General features: G+C 37.3%; 1 protein-coding gene across 6 annotated transcripts; it reads left to right on the forward strand.

Annotated features, from left to right (window-relative positions):
- On the forward strand, window positions 1-26,075 carry NADK (NAD kinase). Of its 6 annotated transcripts, XR_014573218.1 has the most exons (13): window positions 3,977-4,150; window positions 8,525-8,738; window positions 13,603-13,686; window positions 17,102-17,231; window positions 17,468-17,576; window positions 17,822-17,907; window positions 18,206-18,308; window positions 19,141-19,292; window positions 19,835-19,934; window positions 20,578-20,735; window positions 21,848-21,930; window positions 22,545-24,198; window positions 25,036-25,867. XR_014573218.1 is itself a non-coding variant. In XM_083802346.1 (12 exons), exons 2-12 carry the CDS (start codon window positions 8,566-8,568, stop codon window positions 22,684-22,686), a joined length of 1,320 nt encoding a protein of 439 aa, XP_083658472.1. In that variant the 5' UTR covers window positions 1-106; window positions 8,525-8,565; the 3' UTR covers window positions 22,687-26,075. The 6 variants fall into 6 exon arrangements, 5 of the variants coding, with proteins under 5 accessions (XP_083658472.1, XP_083658471.1, XP_083658474.1 ...); XM_083802346.1 differs by lacking the exon at window positions 3,977-4,150 and adding an exon at window positions 1-106 and having other exon boundaries at window positions 22,545-26,075; XM_083802345.1 differs by having other exon boundaries at window positions 22,545-26,075.
- Window positions 26,076-26,135: the final 60 nt, after the last annotated feature.

Raw genomic sequence — 26,135 nt, forward strand, 5'->3', positions numbered from 1 at the left:
TGCATGAGTCACACAGGGAGAGACAGGAGCACCTCCCAAAACACCCCAAGTTGTAGCCCAAGCCCTTCTCCATAGTTCTCTCCTGTATCCTGCTGTGAGATAGGAGGTAAGTCCCAGGTGTCTATTTTCATAAAGAATAAGATATATTTGCATAATTGTTTACATTTATTTTCGTATAGAGAAAGATATGGAGGTGGGAGAGATCTTTGCTTGGGATAGTCCTTACTAGTGATGAGACAAAATAAGTACTTTTCACTTGCTGAAACTTCCTCAGGATTGATGACTTCCAGCTGAGGCATAATTCAGATGCCAAGTATAGTTCAAGCCAAATCATTGTTCATCAAGATGGGACAGTCGTCTTTACTGATCAGACTTAGTAAAAATCCTCAGTTGTGGATGTTGCTCAACACTGTGACAGCTCAATAGTGGTTAGAAATTTTAGGGGCAGTCCAAAGCCATGGATTGAATCAACCAGCTGTGAACATGTGTTTCCGAAAAAGAAACTGCGTTTAGTTACAGACTTACTCAGTTCAGCTGCTCTCTGCCATAGTCACTGTACTCTTTGGGGCAGGAGAACTTTATGAAGCTGAATCCTCTCAGTGTTTTCATTCCAACACTGAAGCCTATCAGCAGTGAAACTGAAAAATGGGGAGATGTTTAGAATTTGCTTAGGACTCTCAACTTCCAAAGGAAGATCCAGAAGTGTGAGTGGCTGTTGGTCTTGTACACTAACAGGAGCATGTCAGTGGTACAAACCCATTTTTGTCCCATAATTTAGCATGAATCTAGATTGTATTGAGTATAGGATGTTAAATTGAATTGTATGAGCTTGAAATTTACATTTAGCCACATGTTTTGTCCAAAAACGTGAAAATGTGGTCACTGGTCTCATCCCTGTGGATCCCAGATAATCAAGTCCAACAAGGTAATCAGGCTATCCAGCCCAGTGCTTTTTGCAAGTCTTATCCCTAAGTTGTGTCACATGGCTAGCAGGCCATCTGAAGTGTGGCTTTATATTACTTTTATTCAGTCATCAGAATTTCTCCTTAAACTCCTTTAAGAACGTTTTCTACTGAATGAGGTTGTCTTAACATTGCTAAAATTTCTTCAGAGACTTTATGAAAGCTGTAGTCTTTGTTAACTGGAGCCAATGCACTTAGAACAATCTGGTATGTTTTTTCTAGCTAGCTCTTTTGTATAATGGGGCTAAATTTTTGGCCTTTCGCTCAAAGAATTTGCACGTTTCCCCTTTGCAATATTCTTTGCATGTTAGATTTCTCCTGCTTCTCTCCACTCTCTGTTACCTAAGTTTTCTTTACTGGCTGCCAGCAGCTCTCAGTGCTATCCTTGCATTATCAAAGACGGTTTGTATTGTCAAGTGGATTGAGCGTGGGGCTCCATGCCAACATTCCTGATTGCTTATCTCAGCTATGGCACAGAACCCTCCTGCAAGTCAATTAATCTAATTTCCAGTCTTTAAAATGGGGATGAAGACATTTACGTAACTATTGGAGGTATTTGTAATCAGCCTGAATAATGAATGCAATGCTGTGGCGTGCATTACTCTGTCCTTATGTCAGTAGCTCTGTAGTTTGGCACATTGATAATAGCTTATTTGTCACACTCATGACACTGTTTTCATCAGAATTTAAACTTGGTACATTTTTATTTCTCATGATTTCTCAGGAATTCTGAATCATTGGAGACAGTTTGAAATGAGGTTCAAGAGGTAAGAACTATGTTCTTCTACCCTCTTAGGTGTCGCTGGAGACAATTTGTTAATTTTTTCCTGTTCAGTGGAAACACCTTTTGCTGAAAGTAGGTTTGAGTTGTAGATGGAGACAGAGCAGAGCATCTCCATATCTGGCACCAGTCTTCTGTGCAATGAATCGGGCAAGCAATAGCATTTTTGTTAACTTACCTCTTCTGTTAATCTAAAGGCAAATTTATTTCACAGAACTGAAAGCCCTAGTAGAGAAAAAAAATAATAAAGCATGATGTTTTTATGCTTATTTCTCAGTGTTACTGTGAATGTTTGTTTTATTCAGTTTCACTTGATTCAGTCTTCCCTAGTGTTTTCTCTGGGAGAAAAGAAGCACAACCTGGTTAATGAGCTATGTTGTTCTGATTATGCTCTTTAGTGAGCACACGCTCAAAAGTGATGTAAGACTTCTATTTCTCATGGCACATCAATCTGTATAGAAGGGAAGAGGTGTTACCAGTCTCTCTGTTACATGCATCCAGATGAGCAAGTAGAGCTGCCAAGATCACTGCTGAACCTGGGCAGCTCGGAGCTGCTATTGTAACTGTAGCTCTTTTATAAATAGGATAGGCTCAGCTGATTACACTCTTATCTGATCTCCATCAGTTAATGAGGATAAGTGTTCATCAAGTCCAGAGTTCATGCCTGTTGCAAAATGTTACACGCCTGTATGATGTAACTGTGCTTAGAAAAAAATTGCCACCTTGAAATGTTTGTTTTATAACAGCCAATATGTATTCTTTTTAGAAACGGTTCTAGTGGTGCTTCTATCTTTCATCTTTACGGATTTGGAAAAATTCCCCACCCCCCAGAGCCAACTCAAATGAAAATTTGCTCTTTGGTCAGCTTTTGTAGATGGTATTTGGGTATGGACAGGCATAGTTAACAAAGGCACTGTGTCCAAGCGTGGCTCCTGCTGAAACATGTTTTACTGCAATTTTTGAGATAAATGCCTTGACTTTGTGTAACTTAGTGCTATGTTCCTTCCTGATGCCATGTTCTGTTGTCCCTTTGCAGTTTGAACATCCCTTTTAAGTACCTGAAAGACTTGTGAGTCTCCAAGCTATAACTGACTTCATAGAACTGTGTATTGTCTCATTAACTTCTTGCAGACTGGGCTGTTAGTATGGCCTGGTAGGAGGAATAAAGCAAAAGTTTGACTCAGAACAATAGCTTTACTTAAAAAAATAATAATAAAAATAATGATATAACATTTCCTATGGTGTTTCCCCTTATGTAGCAACTACTTCCCTCTTTTCAGGTTTGCTTCTTCATTTACTGTCACTTCTTTGCGACTCCGCACTTTCCTGAAAATCTATATTTATACATGAAGAGGAAAAAAGCCAAAATTAACACATTCTCAAATTGCGTAACTTGGGAACTCTATAGGTTTGTCCTGATATACAATCTAGTACATGACCTCTTGTATTGGTAGAAAATGCAATCTGGATGTTAGAAAACCTAATTCTTTGCCAACCGTGAAGGAGCGCTAAAAAATCAGTTTCAGAAGGACAGAATGAAAAACAGTTTCCTGTATTTTAAGAGCTTCTGTCTCTTGTTGAGATGAGTTACCGAAGGAAAGACGAATGTCCACGTCCACGACTGCTGTTGTAGGGCAGGGGGGTGTGAGCACAACGCATGCAAGCCACAGCCAGGGCAGCAGGAGTGCGAGGTGTGGCACGAAGCGACCAGGGCCAGCTGGGTGCACAAGTCTGTGCCTGTCCTCAGGCCTGCCCCGGGAGCGAGGAGGTGTGTTAGGGCTCCGAGGGCTGCGTGTGTGCATTTGGCTTGGAGCTGCCTGCCAAGGCTGGCCGTCAGGCAGCCACAGCTGTGTAACGCTTCGCCGTGCGCTGCTGGTGTCCTCCGAGGGCACCGTGGCTGCTCGGGGAACCCGCGCCTGGTCACAGCAGCTGTTCCACAGCTCCTGTCTGTGTGTCATGACATTTGGTCTGGGCTCTTTTCTGTCTTTAGCTGGGGACTAACCGTAATTACGGCTAACTTCTAATTGCAAACAACAAGCAGGCGCTCTATAGCTTAGTGAAAACAACTTGTGCGCGGGCCCGTCTCCACACAAACCAACAGCTACCCCGCTGGCTGGCACAAAACCCTCAGCCGGGCCGCTGAGCTGCAGGAACGGCCCAACCGGCCCGGCTCCACCTTAATTAAATCGACTCCGGTTAATTACATTTGCCCCTGGGCCGCACCGCTCATGCGCAGCCGTGGCCGGGCCGGCGCAGGCGCTGGGCGGGGACGGGACGATGGAGGCGCGCAGGGGCCGCCGGCCCCGCTCCCTGCCCTGGAACCGCCACAGCCACCACAGCCAGCGCCAGCGCCATAACCACCGCCACAGCCGCCGCGGGCGGCCGGCCGGCCTCTGAGGGAGCCGCGGTGAGTGGGGAGCCGGGCAGGGAGCGCTGAGGGGTGGCCGGGCCGGCGGGAGGGCGAGCGGTGCGGGGACGCGGCTGCCCGGGGGGCTGAGGCGAGCTGAGGGGGCCGCCACCTCCCGGCGGGGAGACCGAGCCTCGCCGCTGTCAGAGGGAGGCTGTGTGCTGGTGTTTCTGGAGGGGAAGGGTTAAAGAATGGGCTTGTTTTCCCTGGGTGTTTAACACGTGATGGTCATGCTATCTGTGGTGTGGTGGTTTTCTTTTTTTTTCTTTTTTTTTTTTTGGTAGAATGTAATCAAAAAGATGCCACTGAATTTCAACTGCTTCCAGGCAGCTGGATTTCAGTGCGGAATATTATTCATGTTTTTCTTCAGACAGAGAATAGTGTCCAGGATATGAAGATCTTTCTTTACGCAGCATAGCGTCCAGGATATGAAGATTTTTCCTCACGCACAGGATAGTGTCTAGAATACGAAGATTTTTCCTCACATGCAGGATAGTGTCTAGGATATGAAGATCTTTCTTCACACAGGATAGTGTCTAGGATATGAAGATTTTTCCGCACACACAGGATAGCGTCTAGGATATGAAGTTCTAAACTTAACTGTTACATGCTGTTCCTTCTTTTTGTAGTTTTCTAGGTGAGAGGAGGTTTAGTGCCATGGGGATGGAGTCATGTGCACATAAGCTCTATTGGAGTGCTTTGTTCAGTAAAATGTAATAATAATACAAACCACTACAGAATTAAGTGATTAAGCACAGAGGGGTCTGTAGCAGCAGGGCAGCTGATACCAGTTTTTGGATACAACATTGTTGTCTCTGCTGTAATACTAGAGTTGATAACATGTTACAGAACTAAGAGTTTCAGCAGGCTAATGCAGTTTCTAAGAAATTAGTAGAATTGCTACAGTCTCAAAGGCATGTTAAAAGTAGTGTATTTGGTTGGGACCGAACCTGCAGTAATCCCCTCATTGTGAGGATTTAGGGTAATGCATTTCACAGAGGAAAACTTTGTTACAAAACAGTAGCTGACAAGCAATCTCATGCAAAGAATGGTTTAAATTTCTGGATGATTTGCAGCCTTATGCGCCTTGTGTAGCTCTGTGCATCAGAAGAGCATGATTCTTATGCTATATTCAGTGTGATCTAACAGTGGTGAATATTGCATTTTAAGATGAGTGCGTATGACTCTAGGCCACCAGGATGTGGTTTACATATGTATGAAGGCTTAGTAAAATTGTTTCAAGCTTCTTTTATAGCTAGAATTCTTAGTGTAGGCCTGGAGTGTGATTCCTTAATAATAGTTTAACTCGTGGGATGTTATGGTAGCACTTCCTTCCATACAGAGGTGGTTTGACAAAACCTGTGTCAAGTTCTGGTTCATGGGAGTGTTCATTTGTAACCATGGAGAAGATGAAGATGGGATAGGCTACAATAATATATTTATTTATTTAGGTCCAAGGTGACTCAACTTGCTACTTCGCGTCATCGTAACAGGATTTCTATTGTTCAAGTGTTAAATCTCTCTCAGTTGTCATTCGTTCTGTAATGCTATGCTTCTAAATCTTTTCTTTTTCTGTTTTTCTTAATTTTGGATGTGACTTAGACCAGAGCAGCCTTTTCACTCGTTTGTTGATTTGTGCTTCAAGTTTTTGGATCCAATCCTGGGAGCTGTTCAGTGATAGTTTTGTCCTTATGTCAGGTCTGCTTATTTAATAAAGGTCTTGTGAGGGGACGTTAATTAAACAGTACATGGTGTAAGCTGTAGTTAAAACATCCTGAATTGGAAAGTATTACAAGGGAGGAATATCAAGTTCTTAGGCTGTATTTAGTAGTAGATCTGCGCAATGTCTTTATTCCAGTTTTGTGCTAATCTGATTTTCTTCGCTGACAGCATCTGTCAGATCAAGATTTCTCAAAGTCACTTGGAAGCACACCTCATTTATTACTTCTGATATAAATTATTTTTCTCTGCACTTCTTAGTTAATGATGATGCTATGGAATAGGATGGGTGCCACGTCCTGGGCTGTCAAATTTTTGTGTGTCTAGTACAGTTTTTTAGGAAATAACTAAAAATTGTGACTTTTGAGCATGGATGTGCAGGGGGGATATATATAAAGGGATATATGAATATCTTCGAGGAGTGTGTCTCTGAGAATAAGTTAAGGGATGATAAGAGACTGCTCACTGCTGCTGGCTCGAGAAGCCTGTTCAGACCCCGTGACATAGATGCGTCAAATGCAAGAGTAATCTACTTGTTATGATTTCTGGTTATCAAGAATGATCCCTAGATTTAGAAGTATAAATTATTGTGCTTTTTTTTTTTTTGGATATGTTAATTTATAGGCCGGAAATGATAAGTACATTGCACGTTTGAATATCTACAAACAGATGGTAAATTAGTGTCAAGTTTTCTAACCTCCTTTATGGCTTTTTCGTAAACCTAATGGATAAAGTGCTCTTTATTAAAATTCAGAACTTAAAATTTTGGATTCTTCCTATATTTGATTGGGAAAACCATTCAGAATCCAGTTAGCCTGCAGGGGAAAAATATAAATAAAATGCTCATTTGAGACTTTTTATTTCAGAGATTACAGACAGTGAGCTAGTTTGAGATTATGATTTCAAGAACAAACACTGTAAGAACTTTCCTCATGTGCGCACAGATGCTAAATATCTGATAAAGTCACTTCTTTTCTGAAACTTAGATATCTAAGCAACCTGTTTTCTGTACCTAGTTCAGAAACAACAGCCAGGGATGTATTCCTGAAACTTGATGAGGCTGTCATTACAGGTAATACAAATTAAAATCTAATAAAACTAACTTCTGCTGAGTCAGATTTTGCAGTATTTTATGGATGCGCTTGCATGATCAGAGAGAATTATTCACATGAATCAACTGGTAAAAGATTATTTTAAGCTTAAAGTTTTCTAAAAAATGGAGCTACATTCTTCTAATTTCAGCTGTCAAAAATGTGTTGAAACGAGTATTTCCTGAGTCATGGTCACAGGTAATACTAAGCAATGAGTAACCAACAACTAAGCATTGATATCTTTACTAGCACAGGATCTTATCAATTAATAATGGTTGACTCTAATTGTACCTCTTTGTAGTGATGTTTTTTTAGCGTAGGCATAATGTGTACAGTAAGAGCAAAAATAGATTCTAACATGGTTAGGTGGCAGTTCTGTCTAATGAACCAGTATTCCTTATAAATTACTACATTTTGTCAATATTTTGTTATCTAAAAGTTGAGATGCTGTGAAGTGTAGTACTTGTAAAATTACTGAGATTTGTTATCCTCTTAACTGTACAGCCAAATACCATTATTCCATGAGTATTTTCCAAGCCCCCAAGTCTGTTTTAACAGTTACAATAATGTCCCGATCTATTCTGTACAGGATACAGTAAGAGGCCCAGCCAATGTGCTAAAAGCTGTTTTAGAAACATCTGCAAAAATTTAATGAGCCAACATTTTCTTCTGTGTCGAAATCATCTGAGGAATGTACTGTTCCTCTAGACTTCATTATTTCAGATACTGCTTGTGTACAGTTTAGTGTTTCTTTACACACTGAAAGTTGCTTTCTAGTTTTGTGACAAGGCTTCTATTCAGTTCAAATAATGATGCAAATTTAAATGTGAGTTTTCGTTTATTTTTGGGAAGAATGAATATTTAAATTATTTCTCTTTTACTCCTGCAAAATTGCTTTCTAGCCAGCTGTTTGTTATCTTACATTTGTGCTGATTATTAGTGGAAGTGAAATACTTCACATTTGTCCTTATTTCATCTTGTTTGTTTGGACCATCTCTTCAGTTTGTCGCAAATGATTCGAGAATTTCAGTTCACTTCAGTCAGAACTCTGACTTGTCTTTTGTCTCTTCTCGGCTTGGTTTTAATCTCCTTTTAGTTGAGAACTGAAGTTTATTAAGATTGTCACTATTGTATTTTCTTTTCACTTTGACATTTTTTCTATTGTAGCTTATCCTAGTTTTGTTTGATGTACGTATCACTTAGTAGATGACTTTATAGATATCCCCAAGTTCTTGATTCCTGGCAAATAGTTCAGCTCTTTTTCCTCTTCAGTCTCTAAAATAAATTTATTTTTGCTGGATATAACTGGAGACGCGCTGGTCTTGAACTAACGGTGTTCAACAGCTTCAAATGGAAACTGCTGTAAATCTGGGAACATACGAGTTTTAATTCTGCTCTTTTTTCTTTCCAGTGTCTTCTGATGACCTTGAAGAACTTCTCAGTTGCCCAGATGCTTTTGAGAAGTGTCTACCAAATTGTGTCAACTCAGTGTCTGATGCTCGCTAATACTGAGATTTTTCTTCTCTCTCTTTTCTATCCCCTTTCCCCTCATATTTTTCTGCAGGAATTAAATTTCTCCCTCTCTGAGGTTCTTCCACTTCCAGTATGGAGGTGAATCAAGAAAAACTGTGCACCGGTAAGGCTGATGTGAGCGCAGATTCTGCATATCATTGCTCAGCGTGTCACGATGATGAGGAGTGGAGCAGTACTAGCCGGGGACGAGCTAAGTCACGAAGCCTGTCTGCTTCTCCAGCCCTTGGAAGCACCAAAGAATTCAGGTATGGCTCTTGTTTCTTCCTGCTCTGCTATTTAAAAAAAATAATAATAAGAAGAAAAATACAATCATCTAGGTTTTAGTTTTTGCTCCTCTTTTTAAATAACCATAGTCTTAGAGCTGTGTTACCTGATAATGAATAGAAAGAACAACAAAACTCTTTTGTGGTAGTAAATGGGGTGGGAGATGATTAGAGAGCCATCCTGTTGTGGTCCATGCTGCGAAGAGGATTTGAATTTCTGAAGCAGCCGTGTGTGTGGTCATCTCTAAACTGGCATTCATGTGAGTAGGTTCCGGTTGGTTCTCACAACTTGCTTCTGGTTCAGTATTTCTTGGTAGATGTTAAACTGCTTTTTTTGTAGATGTGTTTCAGCAACATTCTGCATGTGCATGTATGACTTCTTAAAGCAAACGGCTAATGTGTTGTCTCAAAGCTTTCCATTTGAATGCTGTCTGAAACTGCCATCTGTAGTGTTATGTATTGAAATTCTCTCTTAGTAGAGAAACTTAGTTAAGAAAGTATGGGTACATTTCCAGGTGAAGGATTTTTTTTTAAATATGGGAGCTTAGAAGGTTATTGCCTGTAAACAGGTAAACACAAAATGGTTTGAAATTTGAGGAACCCCTTGTGCCTAAACACTCGACTTCCAGAGTCTTGGGATAGACTTGAACTTTGAATACTTAAGTACGTCATATTTCAACCCAGCTTCAGAAGTTTTAAGTACCTTCCAGAAATAAAATGCAAATGCATCTTTACTGAGTGATGTTAATTTATAGCCTGATAGTTGCTCAAGTCACAGCAAAGGAACAGTTTTGTTTGTAGTTCCTGATCTTTGACTAGTTGGCAGAGTTTTGCCTCTTGCTCAACCGCTTGCTTTTTAAGGGATTTAAAATGCACTTTAAAGGGTTGTTAGCCTAAAATGAAATCAGAAATTTAAAGGTGGGGACTAAACTAGGAACAGACCTGTGATCAAAATGGCATGGCTGTCAAAGCAGATATCTGCAGTGTTTGTAGTCTCAGAAATAATCCATGAACACTAGAGTGACTTCTGTGAGCTTTTCTAACTGCCCTAGCTGGAGCTGTTGTGCCGTGCATCAAAAACGTGTATGAGAATTATGGTTAAGGTAAGATGACGCAGCACAAAATAGTTGATGCTTGCAGATGGTATCACAACAGTGAGAAACGCCCATCTTTTCTTTGAGCCAAGTTCCGAATCTAGACTCAAGGCTCTTGTCACGTGGGCGACTTGGACAGATCTTTCAGTTTTGTGATCTTTGGACCCACTGTAAATATCAAATAGCATGCCGTGGTAGCAGCGTGTCTAGATCTTGTGGGAAGCGTAGCAGAACCTCCTTATATTGTGATCCTGCATAAGGCTGAGAGGCATGGACAGAATCACAGAGGCATTGCTCAACAGGTGAAATTCTCCTCCAGAGTTACAACTTTGCTAGTAGAATTGCTGTTGCAAAGCAGAGCATATGTGGGTGAGACCTGAAGATCCCAGGGGAAGCTTTATGGTGAAGAGAGGTATAATAAAAGGCTTTCATCTGAAGAGGCTAATACTTGGAAATACTTGTTTTGCATACATAGTTCAGTCAGTATACTTTAATGTTTTTGGAAAATGTTCGCAAAGGGCTGTGCTCTGACTGTGCTGCTCTAGCTGCTATGCTCTGTACCAGAGTCAACAGGTAAGTCTTTACACTAAAAGCCTGCTGTGAAACTGGTGTGGTTTTACTTCTCCGCTTAAATCTTTAGAACTGAGAAGTTAGGGTAATTGTTTACAGTATTTTTTCATTAAGATGCTCTACATTTATTAACTGGCTGTCCTCAAATTAGTGTAAAATTGTCATGAGGCATTTTGCAGAATGTCAGACTGAAAGCGATCTCAGGTTTGCTGTGCAGCATTCAAATTGAAGTAGATGCCTATCTGCTTTGAATGGGCAAGTATATCTTTGTAAAAGATGCATAATTTCCAGTGCAATGCTGCTCATTCTTAGCAAAGGCCAAGTTGAAAAAACAAGCAAACCCTTAACCAAAATCTATACATATTATTAATTGGAGCTTTTTGTGCACACATTAATCTCTAATAATACAAGTCCTTGCTCATTTTTCTCTTTTAATGTAAATAAGAAACTTTATAACACATGTAACTAATCCAGACAGATAAGAATATTATCATGCCTGGATTTATAAATGGAAAAAAAATATTTGAATAACAGCTAGGTATCACCTCTGTGTATGTGTTGTAGGAGATAAATTTTAATTATCAGTATTCAAATCTTGCACAAGAATATTTTCTTGGACATGGAACAAATGAGATGTTGCAGCTATTTCTTAATTTTATTGTATTTTTTTTAACCTGTCATCTATTTCTGATTTTTTAGTAGATGTCTGTGGTTTGTTGTGTCTTTTTTTGGTGTTACAAGTGAGTCATCTGGCTGGTCTGAGCTACTTTACAATATACACAATAAAAGGCATTGTGGCGATGATTTACTACTAGCAAAGAATAGGTTTGTTACCAGTTCCTGTGTTAATTGAATTAAGCACAAGAAAGGCATATTTCCCACCTGTTTTTAGTTAAATAATTCTAGCAGCTTTTATGTAACATTTCAACAGTTACGTGACGCAAGCTAGTTTTACTCTATCATATACAGATTTGCTGAGGGGGGTAGTGGAGGGGAGTGGTAAGGCAGAACAGTTCTGACTTGCTCCAGATAATCTCGTCCTAGAGCTAGGAGTAATCCTGTGTTCTGGGCGGGATTTAAGTTTGAGGATAAATGACTCTTCAAATCTCATCTCATGGAAGACAAAGTCTGTGTTAACTGTAATTGGATAAATGAAAAATTAGCAATTTTTCTACCTAATCCAAAAATACTTAGTTTGAAGATTGGAGGCAATGAATTTTAGAAGGCTCAATGTCAACATATCTTTTAGATTTATGTAGGAGTAAGCAAAGAAACTTAAATTCTAAAGAGGAAAGATGATATAAATCTTTATTTTGAGATCTCTTAGTAATGAAATCCTGTTAGTGTCATGGTAATTCTGGTTTACTTCACCAATATTAAGTATTAGCAGTATTAAGACTGTCGTAGTTCATGAAAACTACTAGAAAAACAGGCTTCTTGACATTTATCAGCTAGTGAAGTGGAAACCTTACTATTGAAACCTTACTATTCCTTCCTTCTCTCCGTGATTGCTGGAGTTTCTAATTCAGGGTCAGTGCTTAAGGAAGTTGTAAAATATTTACAGTGCTGGAAAACCGTGCCCTTTTACAGTCCTGTGCGGTTGGCCAAGGTACACTTCCTGGCTGCAGTAGTACTGTTAGCAAGTCTGCTATAGACTGGAAGAGGTGAAGTTACCAAGCAACCTAAAAGTAGTTTTGTGAAAGTGAGGTGTGGAGGGTCTGTTCTACTATCAGTGTTTCCACTTGCCTTGGAAGTGGCAAGCTGTATGTCCTGCGAGATTGCTGTGTGATCTGTTTCTTTATGTGGTGGAATTCATGCATGTCACTAAATGGTAGAAGGCAAAACTGCCTGAATAATGCTTCATTGCTTGTTCTCTTAAGAATTTTGAAAAAAAAAAAAAAAAGTTAATCTCAGGCCAGGATGTCTTCAATTTATTTTTCAAGGGATTAAATTAACCTTACAAGCACTCTGTTAAATAGCCTATTTTAGAAAAGTCAAAAGCCTTGTGTTCTTTGTGGGAGGTGGAAAGAAATGGAAACCATTTTTAATGTGATCAATAAAAAGGAAATTTAAAAAAAAAAAAGAAAGCAGGTAACCGAAACTAGTACCTAATAAAATGAACCGAATTCTGATGTACCAGATACATATCTCTGTATGACTTAGAATGTAAAGACCTCTGTTTGTTAGTTTATTAAGTACAAAGATACAAACTTAAAAGCAAGCTTACACAATTGAGACATAGTTACTATGATAGACACACAGAGTAACAGCAACAACAAAATCTGAAGGTCTTTTCCTCGTATTGTGAGATTTCTTTCTAACTGCTTGTCAAGACTTACACTTTTTCCTTAAAAAAGGAAAAACCTTAAAAAGCTGTGTAATGTGTATTTATACTGGACTTAATCATTCTGCATTTCCTGTTCTAAAACTCTATGCTCCCAGATAAGTTGTAGTTCTTCAGGAAATGCAGAAAAGACAAAACAGAGGAGTTGAAAAATGCGTTCTTCAGTTATTTAAATTCTTTATTATTCTAACTTTGAAAAAAATATCTTTTTAAAAATATGTATTATATGGCTAATTCTGAAACAGGAATTATTTGTACTTGATTCCATAAATGCAGGAGTTTTCCTTTGCACAGTAGTGAGACCTTGAAAAAGGTTATGTTTTTATAATTTGAGATTTATCTACTTCTTTTGTATCCCTGAGAGACCAATGTGCAGTTTTGTTTTGTAGTACCAAGGAGAGTTGTGACTAAATAGAAACTTTGCAGGCTTGCAATGAGTTCACAGAACGAGCTTGAGGAAAATTTGGCCATCTCGTTAGAGGCTGTGGTGCTTCCTCTGTGCACAGTGAAGTTTAAATGAACGCAAGAATATGTGCCTAGTACTGCCGCTTAGCCTAGCGTTTGGCCATGTCAGGAGGGCATAAGCTGAGAGTGAGGTTTCAATTAAAATCACTGTCAAGGAAGTAGGTACAGGAGTTAAATTTTAGCTTTGAAATGTGTGAGCTAATATGTGTAAAATTATATTGGCTACTCAACCACAAATGTAGGTTTAAGAAATGGACTTTGTCCTTCGTTGCCTAACGTGACTCTTTCAAAGATGTGGTTTTGGTGGTTGGGGAGCTAATAATACCTAGTTTGTCGTCACGTTTCTTTTACTACTTTAACTTTTTATGTCCAGGAGAACACGCTCCTTGCATGGACCATGCCCAGTGACCACATTTGGACCAAAGGCCTGTATGCTGCAAAATCCTAAAGCGATTATGTAAGTACTTGCCAAATGAATGGTTTTGTGCTTATTCTATGTGGAAGACGATAAGTTTACTTTTCTACTATTTATCCCCCAATCAGCATGGTTTGTATTTTACCTGATGTTCAGAGACTTTTATGTTGCTTGATTGCCAAGCTCTAGGGTGTGCATTGCAAAAATTGGCATGCAGTTTATATCACATGCTGATCCTTTGAAGAGTCTGCCTGAGAAGAGAATGTACAGCACTGCTGAACTGGATTCTCAAGTAAAACCAATTAAACATGTGTTACCTTGATCTGCATATTAAAAAGTATATATTTGAATGTCACTGTTTTTGTTTTCCCCGTGTTATGATAGGATAAAATCAGTATTTCTCTGTATGGACATTTAGTAGTCTTGCCAGTTGGAATAATTCCCTCAGGATAACAGACATAAAAGAGAATTAATTTTACTTTTACCTTAATAATTCATGTGATGTTCTGAGGCCCACAATCCACTATCTAAACTAATGGAGTTTACTCTTAACCCAATGTATATATTTTGAAAAGAAAATAAACCATTTCACATTTAAAAAAAAATAGGATGGGGCATGCAAATAGTATTAAGTACTGAAATTTTGTTTAGACATGTTTTGCATAATCTTCAATCCTTAGCTCGTGGTCAACAGTGGCAATGGTAGTAAAGCCTTTCCAACAGAACCGACAGTAAACTCCTTGTGTATCAACCACCCATACAGCAATTATGGTACAGAGAAGCAATTGGTAGCATTTTCTTTATTCCACAAAGAAAAGTGTTTCTCTGTGAGAGAAAAACAAAGATTTTTATGGACAACACAAGGCAGAGGAATTGCTCTGTGTACTGCAAAATCTCAGCTGAGGAAAACCTTGTCCCTCTTGATATCAGGCGTTTGAGGTAGTGGTTTGATCTGCAGCACTTTCTGTCTGAGTATCATCAAGGCAAGGTTTTTTTTAGTCTGCTGATAAATTTAGCATGAAAGTAAGGGTTCCTTTCTACTCAGCAGGCGTGCAAACATACTGTCTCCTTTTTAAAAGTTATGTTTTATTGTTTTGACTTTACACTTAACATATTTGAATTAAATATTTATTTCCTTAAATCTATACCTAAAATAATAGTGGTCTTCCTTTAAGCAAGTTGGTGGTACCTTAACATTTCCTACACAGGTGTGGCAGAAATCTTGCAGTATGCGAGAAGTCTGAACTTCCTTATTCTTTCCATTTCTTCTAACGTTTGTGGCTTGCTATACTGCCCTGTGTGTTTACCCACCTGATCCTGATGAATATGCTCCTCCCCATGGGCTGAGCCAGCACTGGACAATATAATAATAGTGTCAAGATCAGTTGAGTACAGTGGCGGTAGGCAATCCTAAACACACGCTACTTGCCAGGGAAAAGCCTGCTTACACAGCGTTCAGAATAGCTGGGGAGATAAGGGCATGCTTGGGTCATCAAAGAAAAGGACTATTTGACAATCAAATTGCAAATTACTATTCTTACTACTTGTAAGATTTTTTTTTGTGACTTCTTGTTTCTTGTGGCTTCTAAAAACAAGCGTATCCTTTTTGCTTGTGTTTTTTCTTCTCTACTGTCACTAGTAATGTGAAACTCTCTTCACTGGAGAGGATATAACAGAAAATCCTAGTTTTTATCTTTGGGCTTCAGTTAGTCAAGGTCTTGGTGTCTATTTAAATGCTAGTGTTGAAAAAACTGCTTTCTGAAGGCTGTATTTTTTTTGAAGTATATTTTCTGAATATACTTTATATAAGGGAATTTTCTGTAAAGCCTCACAACATTTTATTGGGACTGGTTGAAATATTTAGCTGAGGGGAAAAGAAAAACCTTCAGGGAAAAATGTTTTCTTTTGAAGTACCAGTTTCTTAGGAAGCGATAAATGCCTCAGCCTTTTTTTGGAACTGTTGCATTTGCCTGACTTCAGGAAAAAAAATGAAGATCTTAAAGCATGTGATGAATAATTTTTCATTTAGAACTACGTGGAATTGGTGAGTACGACTGAAGTGGGCCGACTGTCTTTTTGGTTTGAATAAAGATTGTGTTAGTTCTAGGTTTATTAAGTGAAAAGCAATGCTGCAATCTTTAGTTCTCTGCCAGCTTTACAAGGTAGCCTGGTCATGTTGAAATATTGTTGGGGGTGGTTTCTCTACAGCTGACTTTTGCCTTTTAACAGTATTTAGATTTGAGGAATTATTTAAAGTAACTCTTTTCTGTACTCAAGTTCATTTCTTTAGTCACGGTTTGAATTGGAAATAGCATATAAAACTTCAACTTTGATTTGTTTGCAGCTGTTTGAAAGGGCTAAACAAAGTTGCGTTAATCAGTTCAATTTTAGTTTTTTATTTTTAGCTCTTGTCAAGTCAGAAGAAGCCTTCCAAATTCATAGTAATCTGAGATTCAGGGTGATAATTTCGACCAAGTATAGCATTTTCAAAACTCCCCAGCCCTGTGTCAGGGGACTGGGCTAGACTCCAATTAGTTGATTGAGGGACCCTTCTAACCTTCCCTCTATTCTGTGGTCCTTTGATTGTAAAATACAATGAGTTAAAGTATAAATGTGATGTTGAAAGCCTCTACGTGATCCTGAATATAACTGCATATTTGTACTCTTCTGTGTTATGTAATATTTAGAGAGAGAGTTGGCAGTGTTTGTTAGTAAAGGCTGTTGGTATTAGACTATTAGTCTATAGTTCCGGCTGTATTTATATAGAATATAAGCATTTTACTTTCCTTTTGAAAGTAAAAGGAGCTGGTTATACCATTTCCAGCATCAGCATCTGTTTTATTTTAACCCTTGAAATGCTAAATCCGAATCTGTAAATTTGGCTTGTTCAGCACATATACTAATCTGCTTTGCTTTACGGATTATATCTGCACCATATGGAAAAGGATGGGATGTCTGTAATGCACAAAATACAACTGTGAAATCATGGAGCTGAGAAGCGAATCCAAATGAAGAAAGAGGTTACATCTGGGTATTCCTACATCAACTAAATGTGTTACAGAACAACGTGAAGTTCTGTTACTGAACTCATTTTTACCCCTAGAAAAACACAAAAACAGTCGTGTACGTATATTTAGTTCTTGCGATTCTCAAGTCTTTGAATAGTCTTGATAATAAGACTTGTCTTGGTTTCATGCAGGGAAAAAAGCATCATTATAATTCCAAACTATTCTAATTTGGCATGTGATAAGATATATTCTTAACTAGCCAGAATGTTGTCAAGGCGAAACATAGTAACATTTTTGAAAATCTGTGGGCATTGCAGTGTCCCTCTGCCATTTCTTTCAGTTACTCAATGCTTTTTGTTTCTTTTATAATGACCTTTTCTGATAAAATGATGTTTTAAATCTAACAATCCTAAATATTTATGTTACATTGTGCTTTTTCTATTCTTTAGGCACATTCAGGATCCAGCAAGCCAGCGGTTGACATGGAACAAACCTCCCAAGAGTGTCCTTGTTATTAAAAAGATACGTGATGCCAGTCTGCTGCAGCCTTTTAAAGAGCTCTGTGTGTATCTTACTGAGGTAAAAAAAAAAAAAAAAAAAAAAAAAAGTAAAGTCCATTCTTTTTAAACTGTAACAAGAAACTTTACTTCTAACCTGTTTTCAGCTACTGATTTTGTTAAATGTGGAATGTGTAGACTTGTATAATGCAGATGCAGATTCTGTAACTGGTATTCATACATTTTAAACTAATGCAGATTATAGGCAGAGGCAAGTACTTTAAGAGGTTATTAACTAGCTCATTTTACCTTTTTTAGGTGAACAATATGATAGTGTACGTAGAAAAAAAAGTTTTGGAAGACCCTGCTATAGCTAATGATGATAATTTTGGACCAGTGAAGAAGAAATTTTGTACCTTCAGAGAAGGTATGGTAATGACTTTCTCGAAAGTAAAATTGGGGCATAGTGCATATTTGTCTTAACATTTTCTTTGTCATTGAATTAAATTTGTGATGTTAAGATGTCTCTTGCAAACAGTTGTTGACACATCCTAGTTAGTGTTTTTTTTATGTTCGTGAGTTAATGTTGGCATGCTGCACATAATTTATGTTAGGAATTTAAGACCTTTGAAAAAAACTAATTCAAAATTTTTATTTCAATGTTGCTTCTAGATTACGATGATATCTCCAATCAGATAGACTTTATCATATGCCTGGGAGGAGATGGGACCTTACTTTATGCTTCTTCACTTTTCCAGGTTGGTCTTTATTGGAAATAGACTTAAAGGCCTCTTTTTTTTTTTTTGAAGTATTTGAAGATTTTCTTCTTTGTTACCAAGGGCTGCATTTGTCCTTTGTTTGTTCTTTTTTGTCAAGCCTGTTTTACCTGATACCTTCTGAAAATAATGCATATATGAGCTGCTTAATTTAATTATAGCTTTGTTTTTTATTATGAACAGTTGAAGTTACATCAATAGTCAAAATATTTACAGGAAATTAGTTGAAGTATGAATTGCTTTTATTCAGTAGCTTTTAAATTCTTTTCTTTATTGATAGGGTAGTGTACCTCCAGTTATGGCTTTTCATCTGGGATCCCTTGGATTTCTTACTCCATTTAATTTTGAGAATTTTCAGTCCCAAGTCACTCAGGTTATAGAAGGTAAATTTAAGGAGACAAGGTGTGGTGTTTCTTTTTTGTTACATTTTCTGTAGCTTTTTCCAAGACTGGTTAACGTATTAACCAACTCATTTAGGTAGTCCCATAAGATTGAGTCACAAGAAACATATACCAAACTAAAGTATTACATTATATTGACGCATTCAGTGCTGCTTTCTATACTGTTGTGTAAAGGAAAATGGCTAAGAAATATCTTCGTCCTGTGTGGAGCAAGCAAGTAGAGGAAGATGCAAAACGTACATTAAAGGACAGCTAAACTTACGAATAGAGTGTAGCTATGAAGTCTATGGTAGTCCGTTCCTCTAAGAAGTGCAGTGATTAAATAATGAGAGGTCAGGCATATGAAATAATTGAGGAAAGAAATAATTTGTTCCTTCAGTAGGAGGTTATTTGAGTTGCATCCAAAGTAGATTTCTGAAAAGATGTATAAAATTCTCAATTGCTAGAAAGTTCTTTTAATAGGTGTTTCTAATGCAGTCATTTTCTTCAAGCTAAGCTTTTGTCTCAGTGTAGATCACTTGAGCCTAACATTGTTTTCTAATCTTGATCATATCCATATAGAACTTAAATATTCTTTTTACTTTATAAAGAAAGGGAGGAAGGATGGGGTTCAAATTTGACTTCATTTTTGCTCATTACTACTAAAATTCAGTTTTGAGCTTTAACCAAATGTAGACAATTCTCTTGTGAATGAAACTGGGAACATTGCACGGGAAATAGATGAATGATATTTCATTCAGGCTGCTAGTCATTGCAATTTTCTTTAATATACTAGCATAACTTTCTTGTACTTTCTCCTATATTTTACTTCTAGGCAATGCAGCACTTGTTCTGCGAAGCAGGCTGAAAGTGAAAGTAGTAAAAGAGCACAGAGAGAAGATGACAGTACAAAATGGTATAGAAGAAAATGGAGTGGTGCCTACGAATATAGAGAAAGAAGTGGGCAAGCAAATTATGCAGTATCAGGTCGGAGTGCAAAATAAGCAAAGGAATTAATATGTGCCTTGTAATTTGCTTTATACATGTTTTATTATCAGTTTCCCATTTTTGTTAATTTACTACATTGTCCCAGTAGTGTGGGACAGATCCATATTGATATAGGGCGCAATATGTACACTAAATAATGAGAAAATGTTGCACTTGATTTCTTTCTGCAACCGTAAGTGCTAATATTGTACTTTCCCGTACTAACATTTTCCGTCTATTTTGAAAATGAGTAGTTTTAAAATGGGATCTCCCAAAGACCTTATAAGTGAGAAAAAAAAAAAGCCCTGCACATTGCTAGTAACAATCTTCTGAAAATAACTCTTAATTCTTAACGTTCTGTAAATAAATAAATGAAAACTCTTCAGCTGGCACTTAAGGAAATGAAATAGTAAAGAGAGTCTAGTTTCACAGGTACCAAATCAGTAGAATTTTTCAAAGATCTGGAAAACATGTTTCTGCTTGTCATTTAATCAATTGCCAAACCAGCAATAGCAGACTGGTGATATTTGATGTCATGGCAGGTCCTAAATGAAGTTGTTGTGGATCGTGGTCCTTCTTCTTACCTTTCCAATGTAGACGTCTTTCTAGATGGACACCTGATAACAACAGTGCAAGGAGATGGTGAGTCGTTTTCTTGAGCTAAATCGCTTGTCAGTTCATGTGTAGACTGTTGCTGTTGTACTGGAGAATGCTTTTTCTCACATGGAAACAAAATCTCAAGCTGCAGTTTCCTGGTGACAGAAAACATGAGGGTGTAAAGAATAGGTCAGATTTTTCATTGTGGAATGCGTAAGTTGTCAAGGAAGCCTTAAATATAAGGGTTTTTTGTTTGTTTACGGGCTTGTGGAGGCATGTGGCAGCTTCTTTGGGTATGATATTTTAGAGCAAAGGTCAAGAAGTAGCTCAATAGAAATTTGCTTGGATATCTGGAATTTGCTAAAGGGCTCAAATCTAACTGATGAAATACAGAAGCTCTTAACCCGTAATTCTTAACCTTTATAGGCAAATTTATGTCTCTGTTATAAATCCTAGGTTACACATATTTCTAAGTTTACACCATTTATGTGAGCCCATAGGACAAACATGCCATGCCAGGATCAGAAGAGTTTCTGACTTCTTGTGTTTCGCAGAAGAGTTGTAATCTAATACAAGTTGATATACTCTCTGCTATATTTTCATTAGCAGTCCTATTTCTCAGTCTTCTTCCTAAATAACAGCACTGATTCTAATGTTAAAGGAAGTGAAATTTTTGCTGCTTCCCCAGGAGTCATCGTCTCCACACCAACTGGTAGTACTGCGTATGCAGCTGCTGCAGGAGCTTCTATGATTCATCCGAATGTTCCTGCAATAATGATCACCCCAATCTGCCCTCACTCATTGTCTTTCAGACCTATTGTTGTTCCTGCTGGAGTGGAACTCAAGGTTAGCTTATATTATTTCTCTTTCCAAGTTAAAAACTTTCACAATAACCATGTGAACCTGACCAAAACAGAAGAGGTCAGGAATTACCGTGTGTACCCTGCATTCTTTTGTTTGTAGGAGGACCAGATCAAGTCTGTTTGAAGAATGTATCTTTGTTTAAAATAATACGCCCGCTAGGAGAAGACTTTACACTGCTTTCTACTGGATTGCAGTTGTATGAATGTCTGCAAAATGGGAGTACATACACTTACATTCGGGCAAAGAAAATTTTAAATCATTTCTGCTAAAGCCCATGTAAACCAGTAGAGTTTAAGGGAATGAAAAATTCTACTTTCATGGCTAAACAACAAATATTCTAGATCTGGAGTATATTAGTGGTAATACTATCTGTAACTCCCTGATCAATTTTGTTAATGGTGTTGTGCAGAAAAAAGTGGCCTGTAAAACCTGAATACAAAATGGACTTAATGGGTATTTTTAACAAATGCCCACGGTTAAGGAAGAACAAACCCCTTCCAGCTTTCAATCTTCTTGTAATAATAAGCTAATATCCTTAAGGGTTATAAGGGCTCTCTAAGTATATTGAAAGATTAGGATTAAGAAGTGTACACTGGAGTTTATGTTCTTGTTTTACGAAATAAATTTAATATTTTATTTGTATTTCACTTCTTTCCTCTTAACAGGAATGCATGTTAAATATGAGCAAAACTTCCTAACTCTGACAGATTTAGATTCATTACTTATTAGAAATTTATTTTTCTGGATTAATTTAATATTTTTTCTCAAAATTGATTCTAGGGTCAACACATGTAACTGGGTTAAGGCATGCGCTGGCTGTAGCTGGAAGGTCTTTCTGTTTTTATAATCTTGGTATAAAGAGGGGGTTTTGTTTATTCCACATAGAAAAATATGTATATATCCCAAACATGAAACGAATATTTGGAACTCGTGTGTTATGCTACTGCAGTGCTGTAGTGGACAGCTTACAAATTTTGGTGCAACAGTAAAATTTGAGGTGTATGTTCTTTACTCACAGGGAGGATGGAGAAGGTGTTCCTTGCTCCTTGAAAAATTAGGTTTGGGACCTGAAGGTTAGTTTTTCTCTCTTTCAGATAATGCTCTCCCCGGATGCCAGGAATACAGCATGGGTTTCGTTTGATGGAAGGAAGAGACAGGAAATATGCCATGGAGACAGGTGAAATATTTTCTTGATCGTAGTACCTCTTTGAAGTGTAGAAAATACTGATCCATGCAATTTTCTTGTTCTGTTCGGACTGTCAAAAGGTTGCTGGCAGTGAAGAAAACAGCTTTTATAAAGCCTAACATCTCTCTAAGCACTTTTAGCACAGTTTGTGCTTTATTTCTCATATGAGTCTTTTAGATCTTACTATGAAAGCAAAGTATTAAGACAAAAGCATGTAACATTGCATGCTTGGCAACGAAGATGGACATGTCTTGACACTGTCATGAACTGTCTGTTCCAGACACTCTGTCTTGAACTGTTTTATTTCCTCTTAGGTTGAAAAATACATAGGTCAGATCAGGAGGCTAGTAGGGATTCAAGCATCACATTTGGCATTTGGTCCTTTGTTATATGCTAGACTTCTTAGTGATGTCGCTTATTGCTAAAACTTGAAATTCCAAGGCCAAGGTGGTGGCTTAAATTTTCCTTTGTTCTAGTGTTGAGTTTGTGATGACCAGCAAAAGAATGCAGTGCTAGGCTGCCTAGTGATTAGAAGATTTAAAAATAAAAAATAAATTGCTGTTTATTGCCCTTGACTGACCTGGGATATTCCTGTGTTGTTGCAGTATTAGCATCACTACCTCTTGCTATCCCCTTCCTTCGATCTGTTTCCGAGATCCTGTGAGCGACTGGTTTGAAAGCTTGGCTGAGTGTTTACACTGGAATGTTCGGAAGAAGCAAAATAACTTCGTCGAAGAAGAATTTTGAGAGTCTACATCTAATGACTCATGGGAATGGAAAGTGGCAGTATCCCTTTTATATGCTTTTAAAGTTTTTGCTAACGTGTGTGGTCACCATCTCAGACACATATATAGCGGTATACTTTATATCCGTCTGATCTGCTGATGGCTGGAAATATTGTGCTACTTCCTGTCCAGCAGGAAGAGAAATGGAAGAAGTGAGGCTCTGATTATTGTAATGCAATTTGATGAATTTCCTTTAAATGAGCAGTCTGAAAATGGGTTATTTCAGATTGGTATTGACAACCACATCTGTAGATTTGATTGTAACACAACTTACCAATAATGTGGTAGGCTGTATGTAGATACGTAATAGAAAAGTGGCAGTAGAAAAGAGGCATGAAAATAGTCTGTTTAATTTGTTATATATGTAATTCCATTTGTTAAGACTTCTATGCATATAAAAGCTCTAAAAATTACTTTAAAAAAATACAGCACTTCTTTTTTTAGCTTAAATACACCTCCCCCAGAACACCTCCCTATCAAGACAGCTTAAAATACTTTTTTCTTACTTGCAAATGTGACAAAACCTGTGAAGGAACACAGCTGTTTTTATGAATAGATGAAAATAGTGTTTAAAAAGTATACATATATATCTCCATAAGATATATAGTTCTCATGAAGAATGTTTTTTCTGAATAGATGGAATTAGTGAAAACTAAATAACACATGCACAAACACGTGCACACAGAGTGCCCGTTTGTTTGAACGGTGTTTGACCCTTAGCTGTCATCACTGTGTAAATATCCTCCACTAGCATGGACGAGCATTTGCTCGTGCTGGGTTGGTTATTTCAGTGATCTTCATTTTTACAGCTGAGCTAGTTTGTAGCTCTGCAGTTCCTGTTGGTGGGAATCATCAATGTGTTGATTTTATTTTTGTTGATTCTCTAGAACAAATGGTAGCGTTAGGGACAATATAGTAAAAAATAAAATCTTGAGGTATTCAAGAAGAATCTGGACTTAACTTACTACTATATTGCATAGCACTACTATTTTTTTGAAGACAATAGTGTCTTGAATGCCCTTAACTTCCACAGATATCTTCCAACTCCGGGTGCTGAGTAATACAGAAAGGGATACTGCATTGGTAGGCTGATAAATGAGAGGACACATTCCCAGTAGAGTAGCAATGGTGCCTTCAGCACATTCAAGATATTCTAAGTCTCATATGTACTTTTTTTAAGATGCTTTCAAATGTTTCTAACTTCTCTGTACATATTTTATTGTATGTGCTTTTATGAAAAAAAAAATAGTTTGGGAAAAAGAAAAGGGTTTGTACTGTACTTTAACTGAAAAAAAACAAACCCAAGAATAATGTTTACATTTATGTTCTCTGTGGTGCAGTCTCATGGTCATACTACCCAAACTTCAGCATTTTCACAGTGTTGCTGTGTTGGCCATTGAAGGAGTGGACATTATCCGTTAAATTTAAGCCTGCGTCATAAAATTGCGGAGGAGATAATTTCTTACTGAAGAAGGTGGGATTTCCTTGAAAGTAGAGTGAGAAGCTGTGTTAACTTTTCATGACTGTCTTATGTTGTTTATGTGGTCCAAAGTGGTAATGGGAAATGTATTAATTTCTGAACTCTGCCTAACGTGCTGTGCTCTAATGGTTTAAATAATGTCTCTTCCATTTTGGATGCTGCCCTAGTCTGTCTAATTTTATTAAATCGAGATGAGAGCACTTTTCCATAAAAGAGGAGCAAACTCATAGTTAATGATTAAAAAAAAAATCCCAATGAAATAGTGTTAATATAAATGAATATTCATTTTGTAAATTTTGTAGAGTAGAATATTGATTTACTTTGGTCTAAACAGAAAAATTTTGTGATATCTTGAGAATGTCAAGATAGCTTTTGAGATTTATCTTTCACTTGAATCTGCATTAATTGTTTTATCACTGTTTTGAAGCTGCTTACGGGTTTTCTAAGCTGGGGTATTCAGTTATTAAATAGCTGTTTACTTTTTGAGCTATGAAAAAAGCATCAAACTTTTTGCTTTGAAACTATTCTTTTATTTAAACATGCAATAATTGAGAAGAGGAACAGGGTATAGTGGCTAAATAAATATATTGTTTAGTGAAAAATAAGCAGAATACCAGGCACACTAGGAAGTGGAAATCATTTTGTGGAGGTGAGGTGAAATTAATGAGCCTTATCTATCTAGTATTTTTGTAAAGATAAAACTATATTCAGCACTTTTTATTTATGCTTTTATAATAGTAAAAGTATCATTTAATAAATTGTAGAACTTTAATTTGCAGAGTGCATAGTTCATGAAATGTAAACAAAATTTACCTATTTCTTCTAAATTAGATCTGCTGGAGTTGTCTAAATTTATCACGTACTGCAATTGGATTACTGGTTTTGAGGCTTCTGCAGTTTTGCTTGTACAACTTTTCCTGCTTGATAACAATATTATTTGGATCACTGCTCAGCCTAGTAGAGAACTACAGTCACTGACCACAGGAAAGTAAGTCATATGATGGCTTAAGTCCTTTGCTTTTTCTTCAGAAAAGCTCCTTTGATTATAATTGTACTAGCTGCTTTGTATCAAAATGCAACACAAATTACTTGCGTTAATACATTACGAATTTATTGAATTGTACAAAGTCTCTTTTCAAGGCCTTTAATCTGCAAACCAGCAATTCGCAAGCAGGCTAGTGAAGTTTGATCAGCACTCAAGTTTTCTGCATATTTAACTGCTTGAAGTGTGGGTAACATGTTCAAACTACATCTGAATGATAAAAGCTCTAACGCAGACTGGGTTATATTGGAGGTAAAAGCTTATTTTGCTGATGTAGCTTAATCAAACTAGTTTAAACTGTATTAGTAAAACAGAGTTTTGCTGATTTATTTTTATTTTTTAATATGAGGGTTGGAAATATCACTGTACCTGTAAACATTTTCCAGTCTACATAGGGCCAAAATGGAAGCTTGGAAATTGGTTAAAAAAAAAAAAAAAAGTCTCTACTAGAGTTCAAGTTATTAAAAACTGGTGTGGTATGGTATAAAGCAGAGTGTACTGAATTTTTGAAAGAGGAAAAATCTTGTTACATATTGTTAATGCTTTGAAAACTTGTTTTAAATATTGTTGAAATCGAATATTTTTCAATCCTTTCAATAAAATCTTTTTTGTAAAGTTGGATTTGTTTAGCAGCATTTGACTGAGACTATAAAATTAGGTATACACAATTGCTTACTTGGAAGATGAATATCCAGTGTGGGTTTCTGATGCATTATCTCACAGGATGGTAGTTTCTGTTTTTTAGAAATATATGTAAGGCTATTGTGATTGTGTATGTCTGATAAAAGTCTTTTCTTAAAAGTTTCAAAATAAAAGCTTCTGGATTTAATGTGCAAGTTGAAACAAATCTTCCCTTCAGCTAGCTGGGCTACATTAACTAGTTTTTTTA

This window comes from Anser anser (genome assembly GCF_964211835.1).
Source record: "Anser anser genome assembly, chromosome: 17".
NCBI classification, from domain to species: Eukaryota; Metazoa; Chordata; class Aves; order Anseriformes; family Anatidae; genus Anser; species Anser anser.

Bases quoted from the DNA above. Each gene is read 5' to 3' on its own strand.
- NADK (XM_083802346.1), top strand. From the start codon at position 8,566: ATGGAGGTGAATCAAGAAAAACTGTGCACCGGTAAGGCTGATGTGAGC. The intron at 17,232-17,467 runs GTAAAAAAAAAA...TACCTTTTTTAG, and splicing joins TCTGTGTGTATCTTACTGAG to GTGAACAATATGATAGTGTA. The intron at 20,736-21,847 runs GTTAGCTTATAT...TCTCTCTTTCAG, and splicing joins CTGCTGGAGTGGAACTCAAG to ATAATGCTCTCCCCGGATGC.